General features: G+C 37.7%; 1 protein-coding gene across 4 annotated transcripts in view; it reads right to left on the bottom strand.

Annotated features, from left to right (window-relative positions):
* The window catches only part of PAK2 (p21 (RAC1) activated kinase 2), an 86,516-nt gene that overhangs the window by 39,036 nt on the left and 31,721 nt on the right, over positions 1-15,759 (bottom strand). For 3 of the 4 annotated variants that reach the window (XM_082393287.1, XM_082393290.1, XM_082393289.1), the window contains exon 2: positions 1,649-1,856. In XM_082393287.1, coding sequence (XP_082249413.1) covers positions 1,649-1,835 — 187 coding nt within the window. In that variant the 5' untranslated portion in view covers positions 1,836-1,856. Of the gene's footprint in view, positions 1-1,648; positions 1,857-3,247; positions 3,294-15,759 lie in introns of all 4 variants that reach the window. The other variant, XM_082393288.1, reaches the window with a different exon arrangement.

Genomic DNA, 15,759 nt, shown 5'->3' with positions numbered 1-15,759 from the left:
ATTATATCCTGCCGGCATATCTAAATTCTCTAAGACTTGATTCTCTATTAATATTAACTATATTGCCTCATTCAAATTTTCATTGATTATGTATTTTCAACTCTCAAATTAAATGTGTATTTATTATTATATACAAAGCACTGTTTTCTTCCACTAGGGTTTACCTGTCCATATAAACTTAGACATATGTAAGTGGAAAAATATCTTTACCTCTACTTATATATATTACTAGCTGTCAGAGCCATACTGTCATGCTTAATATAATAAAACAAACTAATTCCTAACCTTTATTCTAAAATCCATTACAGTCCATAATCCCTTATCCAATTCTAAAATCCATAAAGCTCTCTGAAAACCAAAAGTTCTTTCTTTAGGTTTGGCACCAAAACAAATTTAGTGAATTCAATTTATGTGAGACTATTTATAGTTTTTATTCTACTTTGTGTAACTAGACCAGTGGTTCTTAACTGGAGGCAATTTTGCCCCACAGGGGAATCTGGCAATGTCTGGAGACATTTTCAGTTGTCACAACTGGGTAGGAGGTGCTACTTACTAACATCTAGCAGATAAAAGCTAGAAATGGTGCTTAACATCCTATAGTGCACAGGACAGATCCCTGCAACAAGGCATTATTTGGCCCCCAAATGTCTATCTTACTGAGGATGAGAAACACTGGACTAGACTCTTGTTTATGGAAGACCCATTTATGTGTTGATTACTGAGTGTTGCCTCAGATGAATCTCAGGGTATTACAAAACACATTATAAAAAGACAGCATTACTGGGGCCTTCCCTACTGGCGCAGTGGTTAAGAGTCCACCTACTAACAAAGGGGACACGGGTTCGAGCCCTGGTCCGGGAAGATCCCACATGCCACGGAGCAACTAAGCCCGTAAGCCACAACTACTGAAGCTCTGTGCTCTAGAGCCTGCGCTCTGCAACAAGAGAAGCCACCGCAGTGAGAAGGCCACACACCACAATGAAGAGCAGCCCACGCTCGCTGCAACTAGAGACCCCATGCGCAGCAATGAAGACCCAACACAGCCAAAAATAAATTAAAAAAAAAAAAAAAAAAAAAGACAGCATTACTACTACTCAAAAGTCAGAAAAACTCTTAATTCCAAGCCACAGTTGGCTCCTGAGATTTCAGACAGGAGACTGTAGACTTTATATTTCCATTCTTCTAATAGCAAGTCTTTCTCAAATATCACGAATCTCATTAATGTTAGGAAGCCATGAACTGTGGCCCAAGCCTTAGAAAATGAAGGAGAGGAGTACAGAAATTCACTGGACATAACAAATAGAATGAGCAATAACTTTCATTTTATTCTTTTCCATTACAGTTTAAAATAAACTAGCCTTCCTATTTTTTTCTTTTTTTGGCTGTGCTGTGCAGCTTGCGGGATCTTAGTTCCCTGACCAGGGATTGAATCCGCACCCTCAGCAGTGAAAGCACAGAGTCCTAACCACTGGACCACCAGGAAATTTCCAAACTAGCCTTTCTAATAGTGCCTATATACCACCATCAATTGTATGTTTACTGTTCTCACCATAAAAGATATCAGCTTATTATACTTTAATTTAAAAGATATCAAAACCAATAACATAAAATAATAACTGTGACTCTTGAAACCACAGTAGCTATTTACCTTTCTCTGTGCTTGAGAATATAGAGATGATTTTATTCCTGGGCTTTTTTTCCTCTGGAACAGAGGGCAAAGGTTTTAAACTGTGATTGGCTGACAAAGGGTCTTTGCCTCCAGTGCTAAAAATGGTACTGCTCATTCGCACGGGGGGTGCTGGAGGCTTGTCTTCCAGTTCTCCGTTATCAGACATGATTCACAATTATGATATGGCCTGAAACAGATAGGCAAAAACATACAGTTAACAACAAGGTAAAAAATAGTATGGACAAGCACAAAACAGTATTTATTCCCTCCCCAACTTCAAATTAGAAAATGTTACCCATTTAAAGCTGTAAAACTTAAGAGATGAAATTAGTTGCAATATAGGCAATCTCCCCTAACAAAGTTGGTAAATGGCTAGCTGAGGGAATCTTTGAAAAGTCATATCCCATTAAGAGGACTATGATAATTTTGGGGAAGCAAGATGACACTAACATATCAGAGTATATCCACCTATTCAATTGATTCTAAGAGTAAATGTTCCAATGAACAGACAACATAGAGTCTTAAAAAAATAATAATTCGAAGAGGAAGACTATGTCCTGACCAGCCAATAATAGGATATATGTCTCTGATAGGTCTACTTCTAGAGCAGAGATAGGATGCTTGCTACTAAAAATATCAACCAATAGCCTCCAAACTGATTCCATGCTTGCTAGCTTTGTCATTACAACTTAACCTCAATATAGACTTTCGTAAAGGATAGAAACGTGCCACTGATACAATATTTGGTTTCTCTGAAAATCTGACCATCTAACTACATACGTTAGTCCCTTCAAGTCTGGGAACACTAACAAAAGTAAATCCAGAGTTTGGCCAAATCCCAAGGTTCTGTCATCCTGTGATGCCCTGTCCAGGCTGTCAAGTTACCCTCCTTATCCACATGGCTAATTCAGCAGAAATGTCAACCTTGTTTACATATATGTACACACATCTATTTTATGTCTTTAAAAAAAAGTAGATTACACACATTTAAAATCAGCAGTGAAGGAGAGGGGATGCCTAACTTATAGATGAGCTCTAATACAAAAGTATATATGTTAGGAAATAATACCTCACTAAACAAGATTTTGATTGATAATTAGATCCTGATTTGATTGTAACATTATTTAACACATGTAAGTGAACAAAACTTTGTATATGTACAATGAAAAGAATGCAACTGTTTTTAGATAAAATTAAAAATAATTTAGAAGATTTTTATTTAGTCTGAATGCTAGTACCTGAAGAATAGTAGGTATAATTTGAAAAGAACTGAGGGTTGAAGAATTATACCTAATTCCATGCCAAATCTTACAGCTTTTGTTTCCCTTGATAGGAGTATGTTAAAGCACTACTGTATAATTTATATGTCATATGACAGTTATTTTTCAGCCTACAAGAGGAAGAATGAAAGAAGGTAAAAGGGGAAAATAAACATTTCTGGAGGTAACTAGCTGGAGAAGAGAGAAAGAAAAGATCTATAACTGTGTATGAGAAAGACTGCCTGAAGTGAAATTAAACTACTGGTGCTCAAAGGAAGAAATGGGGGTGGGATCTAAGAAGGTGGTGTGAACAACATACAGTCAGATGATTCTTCCAAACCAGCTGGTCACATCATGTGGATTACCTGATGAATTGATAAAATCAAGAGAGATATTTAGCTTTTATGTGACCAAACATTAAGGCAAAACAGATTAACCCTAGAGTAGCTCACTTTTATCTTAATCACCAGTTACAATATAGAAACTACACGTTTAGATTTTGATTACACTGTGAATTGCTCCTATTTAAAAATCAGGATAACAAAATTCCAAAATACATTTGCATGCATTTACAGAAGGAAATGCACCAAAACATTAACAGTGGTTATCTGTGATTAATAAGTAATTTTTAAACTTGATAATAATCAGCATAGCTGTGGTTAAAAAAAAATCAATATAAAACTGGGCACAATAATTATTTAGTATAAACTGACTACAAATTCTATCCTTAAGGCTGGCTCATAAATGGAACATAACTAGAAATTGGCAATGCACCTTCAGCTGCATGTTGTCTGGTACTGGGTTGTGGAATCAGATTGCTTTGGTTGGAATCCTAGTTCCATCATTTACTTAAGTGTGTGACCTTAGGACTAAACTGTGACTCAGAGTTTCTTAGAGAAATGGCTGGTTCTAGGCCTGGACAGGGAAAATACAAGATGAGTCTATAGAGTCTTACAGTGTCAGAAGATAAGCAAGTACTTATAAAGCATGATAGCATGTCAAAAGGACACAGGAAAGAGTTCCCAAAAGCCAATACTGGAATGATTTGAGCAATAAAATTAATAAAGTAGTATATAATCCAAAGTATAAAATAAATATACATAATTCATATCAATACAAAAAAACTGAATACATAAATAAAATGGGGCGGGGGGACAAATCTTCCTTACAAAAGAATTCCAAATAATATATATGTAGATACATTCCCTTCTAGGAGTTGGAACTTAACTTCCCTCCCCATTTGAGTGTAGGCTAGAGTTAGTGACTCATTTCCAAAGAAAAGAGTATGGAAAGGGGAAAATAACACCACAATGGAAAAATCTGGCATTAACCAAGTGATCAAGGTTAACATCACCAGTGATAAGTCACAATGACATCATTAATCTCCTGACGTAATGTGATGAGGAGCACAATTCACCTCTGTGGTATTCTTCCCCAAACCCATAACTAATCATGGGGGGAAAAATCAGATAAACCCAAATTGAGGGACATCCTACAAAATTCCTGACCAACACGTCTCAAAACCATCAAGGACATGAAAAACAAAGACGGATTGAGAAGTTGTCATAGAACAGAGGAGGCTAAGGAGACATGACAATGTGGTATCCTGGAACTGAAAAAAAGACATCAGTGGAAAAACTGGTGAAATCCAAATAAAATCTACAATTTAGTTAATAATAATGTACTAGTGTTGGCGTCTTTGCTTTGAGATACATTTTATGGTTTATGTAATGTTACTATTAGGGGAAGATGGGTGATAGTTATACAGGAAATCTACTATCTTTGCAACTCTTCTGTAAGTCTAAAATTATTCAAAAATAAGAACTCTATTAAAAAAGGAATAAATTCCTCAAAAGGTTAAATATAGAGTAACCTACCATATGAACTAGCAACTTCACTTCCAGTATATGCCTAAGAGAATTGAAAACACATGTCCGCACAAAAACTTGCATATGAATGTTCACAGCAGCATTATTCGTGATAGCCGAAAAAGGAAAACAACCAAATTATCAACGGATGAACAGACAGACAAAATATGTCATATCTATACAATGGAATACTGTTTGGCCACAAAAAGGAGTCAAGTACTGATACATGCTACAACATGAAATAAACCTTGAAAACATAAGTGAAAAAAGCCTGACACAAAAAGACCACAAATTATAAGATTCCATTTACATGAAATGTCTAGAACAGGCAAATCCACAGAGACAGAGAGTAGATTAGTGGTTGCTAGACAGTGAGGGGAATGGGATGTGACTTTGGAGGAATGAAAATATTCTGGAATTAGACACTGGTAACAGTTGAACAACCTTGTGAATATATTAAAACCACTGAACTGTACACTTTAAAATGGTAAATTTCAGCTATGTGAATTATATCTCAATTTAGGATAGGAATTAATAATATTTACCTCATAAAGATTAAATGAGTTAATAATTGAAGGCTGCTACTATTACTATCATATTATTATTTATAAGATTCTATGCTAGAAGTTGGAGAAAAGAAAAGAGGACTTAATTCTTCTCCAAGAGTTCATAATCTACTGGGAAAGATCAGCACATACATATTTAAGTTAGGTTATGCCCTTTATCAACATTTGTTCTCAACACATGCATATTAAAAGCCTCTTTGTTTCTTCAAAGCAGCAGTTCTCAAAACATTTTGGCCTCAAGACCCCTTCACACTCTTAAAAATTACTGAGGATCTCAATTTTTGTTTATGTGCGTTCTATCTATCTATATTCACTATAAGAAATTAAAATAAGTTATTTAAGTATTTATTTCATTAAACCCATTACATTACAATGTTATTCATAAATAACATTTTTATGAAAAATAACATTTTCCAAAACAGAATATAGTGACAAGAGTGGCATTAGTTTACTTTTCTGCAAATCTTTTAAATGTCTGGCTTAGTAGAAGACAGTTGGATTCTCATATCTGCTTCTGCATTCAATTTATTGTGTTATGTTTTGGTTGAAGTATATGAAGAAAATCTGGTCTTACACAGATATGTAGCTGGAAAAGGGAGTATTTTAATAGCTTTCAGATAATTGTGGATATTCTTCTTTGATACTACACCAAACTCAACCTTCATAAGGTTAGCTATGGACTCTGAAACCACAGCAATAAATTTTTTGTACTGTGTTACATTAAATCCATTGATTTCTCTTACACTTTGAATGGATATTTTACCCATTAATGAATTTTGTAATGTCATGAATTGATTATCTGGAAAGTATTGGCTCATTCAATTATTAAGATATTCCAATGTTTACACTTCATTATACAATAAAAATAAAATCACATTCATTAATATCACCACTGATCTCATCAGAAAAGTCTAGGTACTGGGAACCTGTCAAACTCAAGAAAGTGAATACAAGTTTTCTAACACTCTAATTTTCATTTGAAAATTTAAATTTTATCAATTAACAACGAATTCTGTCACTTCATTCATTTTCAAGAAAATGTCTGCCAAATACCTAAGTCTGAACAACCAGAGTTGTTCAGTGGGCCAGTCGTTCTTTCAAATAAAAATGGTGTTCCAGGAAACGGGGCCTTTTTAAGCTCAATCATATAAGTGGTTTTCTGTAAGACAACCATTTCATACTTCGTAAGTACCTTGTGAGTACTTCCCATTTTGCTATACAAAATACTTTAAAAGTAAACTCAAAAGTAAAGATATAATAAGATTAGTAATTTTATTGTTTCAAGTACATTCTTAAGTGAAACTGGCTTTTAAAAATAAAAACTACAAGCACATAGCTATTGCCTTGAATGAGTTGTATTAAAGTACAGTCAGTTTTACCCACCACTGCTTTTGCATCATCAATGCAAATGTCAACACAGTGTAAAAAGGCAAAGAACACCTTAGTATTATTATGAAAAATAGGTTTTGACTCACAGACCCCCAAGGGTACCACAGATCACTCTTTGAGAACTGCTGCTTTAGAGTTTACCCCAGCTCCATACTTCACCCTCATAGTCCCAATTCTTTCTGATGTGCTACTGAGGCAGCAGAAGACCCATATTTATTTCCTCCTATACTCTACAGAACACATTTTTGACATAGGAAAAGGTAAAAGGTAACCAATGGCTTGATTTCCAATCTGGGGCACAAAAACCTAATCAAATCTTGAAAATGGTTCAAAATCTATACATATGTCATAGTAATTACCACACTGTTTTTTGTAACAAAAACCAGAAAGATGTCAGCCAGAGAGACTGTCATTTATATGAAAAATACCAACACCAAATTCTAAAGCAAACAACACTAACAAGGCAACTTTCAGAACACAGCCTTTCCTTATACTCTGGTTATTCAAAAAAATTTCTTTACTGCTTTATTTTAATATACTGTGCAGTAATATTTAAAATTTTCTGCACAAATTCAGTCCAATAAAACTAAAGAGGAGCTAATACATTATTTGTTTCAGAACTTTCTTCTTTATCTACATTATAAAGTTAAATTAGCTATGTCTCAAGGAAATCCCAATTAACACGACACACCCTATTAGGCAACACGTGTCTGAACAAAATCTAAATTTTATAGGTCACAGATGTCCCTAATGAAATTACTCAAAATGACAAATATGACGGCAATAATTCTAAGTAATATGCCTCATAAGTGATTTTTTTAAAATTTTTATTTACTTATTTATTTATTTATGGCTGTGTTGGGTCTTCGTTTCTGTGCAAGGGCTTTCTCTAGTTGCGGCAAGTGGGGGCCACTCTTCATCGCGGTGCGCGGGCCTCTCATTATCGTGGCCTCTCTTGTTGCGGAGCACAGGCTCAGTAATTGTGGCTCACGGGCCCAGTTGCTCCGCGGCATGTGGGATCTTCCCAGACCAGGGCTCGAACCCGTGTCCCCTGCATTGGCAGGCAGATTCTCAACCACTGCGCCTCCAGGGAAGCCCCTCATAAGTGATTAGATGGTAGTAAATAAAAGCATGACCCTTGATAAAACATTGATTACTCTGCCACTAGCTAAGCTGAGGACTTGATCCCTTCATCTCATGATTTCTCTAGTGAATCTGTCTTCAGCTGCTATTCAGAGGAAAAGGTTAGAAGAAGCCCTAACTAGCTTCCCAAAGAGTTTCTATACATTCAGCTTTTGTTTAGACAAAGAAGTTAAAATTGGTTGACTAAAAATAACACATGATAACACTCTCCCTGGCTATACGTTCCTCAGCAGCTACTGCCATTTAGGGCCATTTACTACCAAATCAATCTGATCTCACATGAGCGCACATAAATACTATACTTCATGTTCCCCAAATATACCAAAGACTTTCCTGGCCTAAATCATCTTTGGGTATACATTTCTCCATTCTTAAATTTTCTTCATCCTCTTCTCTACCCAACCAAATGCTCAGTAAAAATTATTTCCTATGTAAGGTCATGCCTGTCTGTCCCTGTTCAAAAAGACCCCTCACATCCTCTGAATGCAAGTTACACAGGAATATAAATCCAGAGAGTATTAAAGTTGGAATGGAATTCATTTGGTCCGCCTTCCTTATTTTATTTGTGAAGAATCTGACTCACCAAAATGTAAGCAGTTTGCCTGAAGTCACACAAATTTAATTATTAACAGAACTAAGACCAGAATCCAAGTTTACTAACAACCCTTCATCTCATATTTTTTAAATTATATTAACATATCAGGCCATTCTTTGGCAATGAATTACAACTGTGCATCATTAATTATTATTTTAATTGTGTTCCTGCCCAAGACTTAAAGCAATTCAAAAGCAGGGATTATACAGTCTCTTCAATAAGTGGTGCTGGGAAAACTGGACAGCTACATGTAAAAGAATGAAATTAGAACATTCTCAAACACACTACACAAAAATACACTCAAAATGGATTAAGACCTAAATGTAAGACCAGGTACTATAAAACCCTTAGAGGAAAACATAGGCAGAACACTCTTTCACATAAATTGCAGTAGTATCTTTTTGGATCCACCTCCTAGAGTAATGAAAGTAAAAGCAAAAATAAACAAATGGGACCTAATTAAACTTAAAAGCTTTTGCACAGCAAAGGAAACCATAAACAAAACAAAAAGACAACCTACAGATGGGAGAAAATATTTGACGTGACTGACAAAATATAATGACGTGACTAACAAGGGCTTCATCTCCTAAATGTATAAACAGCCCATGCAGCTCAGTATCTAAAAAACAAACAACCCAATCAAAAAATGGGCAGAGGAATTCCCTGGCAGTCCTGTGGTTAGGACTCTGCACTTCCATTGCAGAGGGAACAGGTTTGATCCCTGGTTGGGGAACTAAGATCCTGCAAGCCGCATGGCGCTGCCAAAAGAAAAAAAATAAAAAGGCAGATCTAAATAGACAGTTCTCCAAAGAAGATGTACAGATGGTCAAGAGGCACATGAAAAGATGCTCAAGGGACTTCCCTGGTGGTCCAGTGGCTAAGACTCCAAGCTCCCAATGCAGGGGGCCCGGGTTCTATCCCAGTTTGGGGAACTAGATCCCACATGCCTCAACTAAAGATCCCACAAGTGGCAACGAAGATCCCGTGTGCCTCAAATAAGACCCAATGCAGTCAAATAAATAAATAAATATTAAAAAAAGGAAAAAAAGATGCTCAACATGGCTAATTATTAGAAAAATGCAAATCAAAATTACAATGATGTATCACCTCACACCAGTCAGAATGGCCATGATCAAAAAGCCTACAAACAGTAAGTGCTGGAGAGGGTGTGGAGAAAAGGGAACCCTCATACACTGTTGGTGGGAATGTAAATGGTACAGCCAGTATGGAGAACAGTATGGAGGTTCCTTAAAAAACTAAAAATAGGGGGGTCTGGGCAAGATGGCGGAAGAGTAAGACGGGGAGATCACCTTCCTCCCCACAGATACATCAGAAATACATCTACACGTGGAACTGCTCCTATACAACACCCACCGAACGCTGGCAGAAGACGTCAGACCTCACAAAAGGCAAGAAACTCCCCAAGTACCTGGGTAGGGCAAAAGAGAAAAGAAATAACAGAGACAAAAGAATAGGGACGGGACCTGCACCAGTGGGAGGAAGCTGTGAAGGAGGAAAGGTTTCCACACACTAGGAAGCCCCTTCGCGGGCGGAGACTGTGGGTGGCAGAGGGGGGAAGCTTCGGAGCCACGGAGGAGAGCGCAGCCACAGGGGTGCGGAGGGCAAAGCGGAGAGATTCCCGCACGGAGGATCGGTGCCGAGCAGCACTCACCAGCCCGAGAGGCTTGTCTGCTCACCCACCAGGGCGGGCGGGGGCTGGGAGCTGCGGCTCGGGCTTCGGAGGTCAGATCGCAGGGAGAGGACTGGGGTTGGCGGCGTGAACACACCCTGAAAGGGTGGAGTCCGGGAAAAGGTCTGGAGCTGCCGAACAGGCAAGAGACAATTTCTTCCCTCTTTGTTTCCTGGTGCGCGAGGAGAGGGGATTCAGAGCGCCGCCTAAATGAGCTCCAGAGACGGGCGCGAGCCGCAGCTATCACGCGGACCACAGAGACGGGCATGAAACGCTAAGGCTGCTGCTGCCGCCACCAAGAAGCCTGTGTGCAAGCACAGGTCACTAACCACACCGCCCCTCCTGGGAGCCTGTGCAGCCCGCCACTGCCAGGGTCCCGGGATCCAGGGACAACTTCCCTGGGAAAACGCAGGGTGCGCCTCAGGCCGCTGAGGCTCGCCCCACCTCCTCCGTACCCCTCCCTTCCCCCCGGCCTGGGTGAGCCAGAGCCCCCTAATCAGCTGCTCCTTTAACCCCGTCCTGTCTTAGCGAAGAACAGATGCCCTCAGGCAACGTACACGCACAGGCGGGTCCAATTCCAAAGCTGAACTGGGAGCTGTGCAAACAAAGAGAAAGGGGGGCTTCCCTCGTGGCGCAGTGGTTGAGAATCTGCCTGCTAATGCAGGGGACATGGGTTCGAGCCCTGGCCTGGGAAGATCCCACATGCCGCGGAGCAACTGGGCCCGTGAGCCACAACTACTGAGCCTGCGCGTCTGGAGCCTGTGCTCCGCAACAAGAGAGGCCGTGACAGTGAGAGGCCCGTGCACCGCGATGAAGAGTGGCTCCCGCTTGCCACAACTAGAGGAAGCCCACGCACAGAAACGAAAATCCAACACAACCAAAAATAATAATAATAAATTAATAAATAAAATTTATTTAAACAAAAAAAGAGAGAAAGGGAAATTTCTTCCAGCAGCCTCAGAAGCAGCAGATTAAAGCTCCACAAACAACTTGATGTACCTGCATCTGTTGAATATCTGAATAGACAACGAATCATCCCAAATTGAGGAGGTGGACTTTGGGAGCAGGATGCACTATTTTTTCCCCTTTTCCTTTTTTTGTGAGTGTGTATGTGTATGCTTCTGTGTGAGATTTTGTCTGTATAGCTTTGCTTTCACCATTTGTCCCTAGGGTTCAGTCCGTCCGTTTTTTTTTTTTTACTTAACAAAAAAAATTTTTTTTCTTAATAAATGTTTTAATAATTTTTTCCTTATTTTTATTTTAAAAAATTAAAAAAATTTTTTCTTAATACTTTTTCTTATTTATTTTAAAAAATTAAAATTTTTTTCTTAATTTTTTCTTAATTTTTTTATTTTAAAAAATTTAAAAAAATTTTTTTAAATAAATTTTTCCTTAATTTTTTCTTATTTTTTATTAAAAAAAAATTTTTTTTCTTAAATTTTTTTCTTAATAATTTTTTTCTTATTTTTTATCTTAAAAGCTTTATGTTCTTTTATCTTACTTTATTGTATTTTATTTTATTTTATCCTCTTTCTTTCTATTTTTTCTCCCTTTTATTCTGAGCCATGTGGAGGAAAGGTTCTTGGTGCTCCAGCCAGGCATCAGGGCTGTGCCTCTGAGGTGGGAGAGCCAACTTCAGGACACTGGTCCACAAGAGACCTCCCAGCTCCACGTAATACCAAATGGCAAAAATCTCTCAGAGATCTCCATCTCAACAACAAGACCCAGCTTCACTCAACGACCAGCAAGCTACAGTGCTGGACAACCTATGCCAAACAACTAGCAAGACAGGAACACAGCCCCATCCATTAGCACAGAGGCTGCCTAAAATCATAATAAGGCCACAGACACCCCAAAACACACCACCAGACACGGACATGCCCACCAGAAAGACAAGATCCAGTCTCATCCACCAGAACACAGGCACTAGTCCCCTCCACCAGGAAATCTACACAACCTACTGAACCAACCTTAGCCACTGGGGACAGACACCAAAAACAACAGGAACTACGAACCTGCAGCCTGTGAAAAGGAGACCCCAAACACAGTAAGATAAGCAAAATGAGAAGACACAAAAACACACAGCAGATGAAGGAGCAAGGTAAAAACACACCAGACCTAACAAATGAAGAGGAAATAGGAAGTCTACCTGAAAAAGAATTCAGAATAATGATAGTAAAGATGATCCAAAATCTTGGAAATAGAATAGACAAAATGCAAGAAACATTTAACAAGGACGTAGAAGAACAGGAACCAAGCAACGATGAAAAACACAATAAATGAAATTAAAAATACTCTAGACGGGATCAACAGCAGAATAACTGAGGCAGAAGAACGGATAAGTGACCTGGAAGATAAAATCGTGGAAATAACTACTGCAGCGCAGAATAAAGAAAAAAGAATGAAAAGAACTGAGGACAGTCTCAGAGACCTCTGGGACAACATTAAAGGCACCAACATTCGAATTATAGGGGTCCCAGAAGAAGAAGAAAAAAAGAAAGGGACTGAGAAAATATTTGAAGAGATTATAGTTGAAAACTTCCCTAATATGGGAAAGGAAATAGTTAATCAAGTCCTGGAAGCACAGAGAGTCCCATACAGGCTAAATCCAAGGAGAAACATGCCAAGACACATACTAATCAAACTATCAAAAATTAAATATAAAGAAAACATATTAAAAGCAGCAAGGGAAAAACAACAAATAACACACAAGGGAATCTCCATAAAGTTAACAGCTGATCTTTCAGCAGAAACTCTGCAAGCCAGAAGGGAGTGGCAGAACATATTTCAAGTGATGAAGGAGAAAAACCTACAATGAAGATTACTCTACCCAGCAAGGATCTCATTCAGATTTGATGGAGAAATTAAAGCCTTTACAGACAAGCAAAAGCTGAGAGAGTTCAGCACCACCAAACCAGCTTTACAACAAATGCTAAAGGAACTTCTCTAGGCAAGAAACACAAGAGAAGGAAAACACCTACAATAACAAACCCAAAACATTTAAGAAAATGGGAATAGGAACATACATATCGATAATTACCTTAAATGTTAATGGATTAAATGCTCCCACCAAAAGACACAGGCTGGCTGAATGGATACAAAAACAAGACCCATATATATGCTGTCTACAAGAGACCCACTTCAGACCTAGGGACACATACAGACTGAAAGTGAGGGGATGGAAAAAGATACTCCATGCAAATGGAAATCAAAAGAAAGCTGGAGTAGCAATTCTCATATCAGACAAAATAGACTTTAAAATAAAGACTATTACAAGAGACAAAGAAGGACACTATATAATGATCAAGGGATCGATTCAAGAAGAAGATATAACAATTGTAAATATTTATGCACCCAACATAGGAGCACCTCAATACATAAGGCAAATACTAACAGCCATAAAAGGGGAAATCGACAGTAACACAATCATAGTAGGGGACTTTAACACCCCACTTTCACCAATGGACAGATCATCCAAAATGAAAATAAATAAGGAAACACAAGCTTTAAATGATACATTAAACAAGATGGACTTAATTGATATTTATAGGACATTCCACCCAAAATCAACAGAATACACATTTTTCTCAAGTGCTCATGGAACATTCTCCAGGATAGATCATATCTTGGGTCACAAATCAAGCCTTGGTAAATTTAAGAAAATTGAAATCGTATCAAGTATCTTTTCCGACCACAACGCTATGAGACTAGATATCAATTACAGGAAAAGATCTGTAAAAAATACAAACACATGGAGGCTACACAATACACTACTTAATAACGAAGTGATCACTGAGGAAATCAAAGGGGAAATCAAAATATACCTAGAAACGAATGACAATGGAGACATGACAACCCAATATCTATGGGATGCAGCAAAAGCAGTTCTAAGAGGGAAGTTTGTAGCAATACAAGCCTACCTCAAGAAACAGGAAACATCTCGAATAAACAACCTAACCTTGCACCTAAAGCAATTAGAGAAAGAAGAACAACAAAACCCCAAAGTTAGCAGAAGGAAAGAAATCATAAAGATCAGATCAGAAATAAATGAAAAAGAAATGAAAGAAACAATAGCAAAGATCAATAAAACTAAAAGCTTGTTCTTTGAGAAGATAAACAAAACTGATAAACCATTAGCCACACTCATCAAGAAAACAAGGGAGCAGACTCAGATCAATAGAATTAGAAATGAAAAAGGAGAAGTAACTACTGACACTGCAGAAATACAAAGGATCATGAGAGATTAGTACAAGCAACTATATGCCAATAAAATGGACAACCTGGAAGAAATGGACAAATTCTTAGAAAAGCACAACCTTCTGAGACTGAACCAGGAAGAAATAGAAAATATAAACAGACCAATCACAAGCACTCAGGCTGAAACTGTGATTAAAAATCTTCCAACAAACAAAAGCCCAAGACCAGATGCCTTCACAGGCAAATTCTAACAAATATTTAGAGAAGAGCTAACACCTCTCCTTCTCAAACTCTTCCAAAATATAGCAGAGGGAAGGACACTCCCAACTCATTCTACGAGGCCACCATTACCCTGATACCAAAACCAGACAAAGATGTCACAAAGAAAGAAAACTCCAGGCCAATATCACTGATGAACATAGATGCAAAATTCCTCAACAAAATACTAGCAAACAGAATCCAACAGCACATTAAAAGGATCATACACCATGATCAAGTGGGGTTTATTCCAGGAATGCAAGGATTCTTCAATATATGCAAATCAATCAACGTGATACACCATATTAACAAACTGAGGGAGAAAAACCATATGATCATCTCAATAGATGCAGAGAAAGCTTTTGACAAAATTCAACACCCATTTATGATAAAAGCCCTGCAGAAAGTAGGCATAGAGGGAACTTTCCTCAACATAATAAAGGCCATATATGACAAACCCACAGCCAACATCGTCCTCAATGGTGAAAAACTGAAACCATTTCCACTAAGATCAGGAACAAGACAAGGTTGCCCACTCTCACCACTATTATTCAACATAGTTTTGGAAGTTTTAGCCACAGCAATCAGAGAAGAAAAAGAAATAAAAGGAATCCAAATTGGAAAAGAAGAAGTAAAGCTGTCACTATTTGCAGATGACATGATACTATACATAGAGAATCCTAAAGATGCTACCAGAAAACTCCTAGAGCTAATCAATGAATTTGGTAAAGTAGCAGGATACAAAATTAATGCACAGAAATCTCTTGCATTCCTATACACTAATGATGAAAAATCTGAAAGTGAAATTAAGAAAACACTCCCATTTACCATTGCAACAAAAAGAATAAAATATCTAGGAATAAACCTACTTAAGGAGACAAAAGACCTGTATGCAGAAAATTATAAGACACTGATGAAAGAAATTAAAGATGATACAAATAGATGGAGAGATATACCATGTTCCTGGATTGGAAGAATCAACATTGTGAAAATGACTATACTACCCAAAGCAATCTACAGATTCAATGCAATCCCTATCAAACTACCACTGGCATTTTTCACAGAACTAGAACAAAAAATTTCACAATTTGTATGGAAACACAAAAGACCCCGAATAGCCAAAGC

The sequence above is a fragment of the Balaenoptera borealis genome, assembly GCF_965194805.1.
Source record: "Balaenoptera borealis genome assembly, chromosome: 5".
Lineage (NCBI taxonomy): Eukaryota > Metazoa > Chordata > Mammalia > Artiodactyla > Balaenopteridae > Balaenoptera > Balaenoptera borealis.
This window is presented reverse-complemented; position numbering and strand designations above follow the sequence as displayed.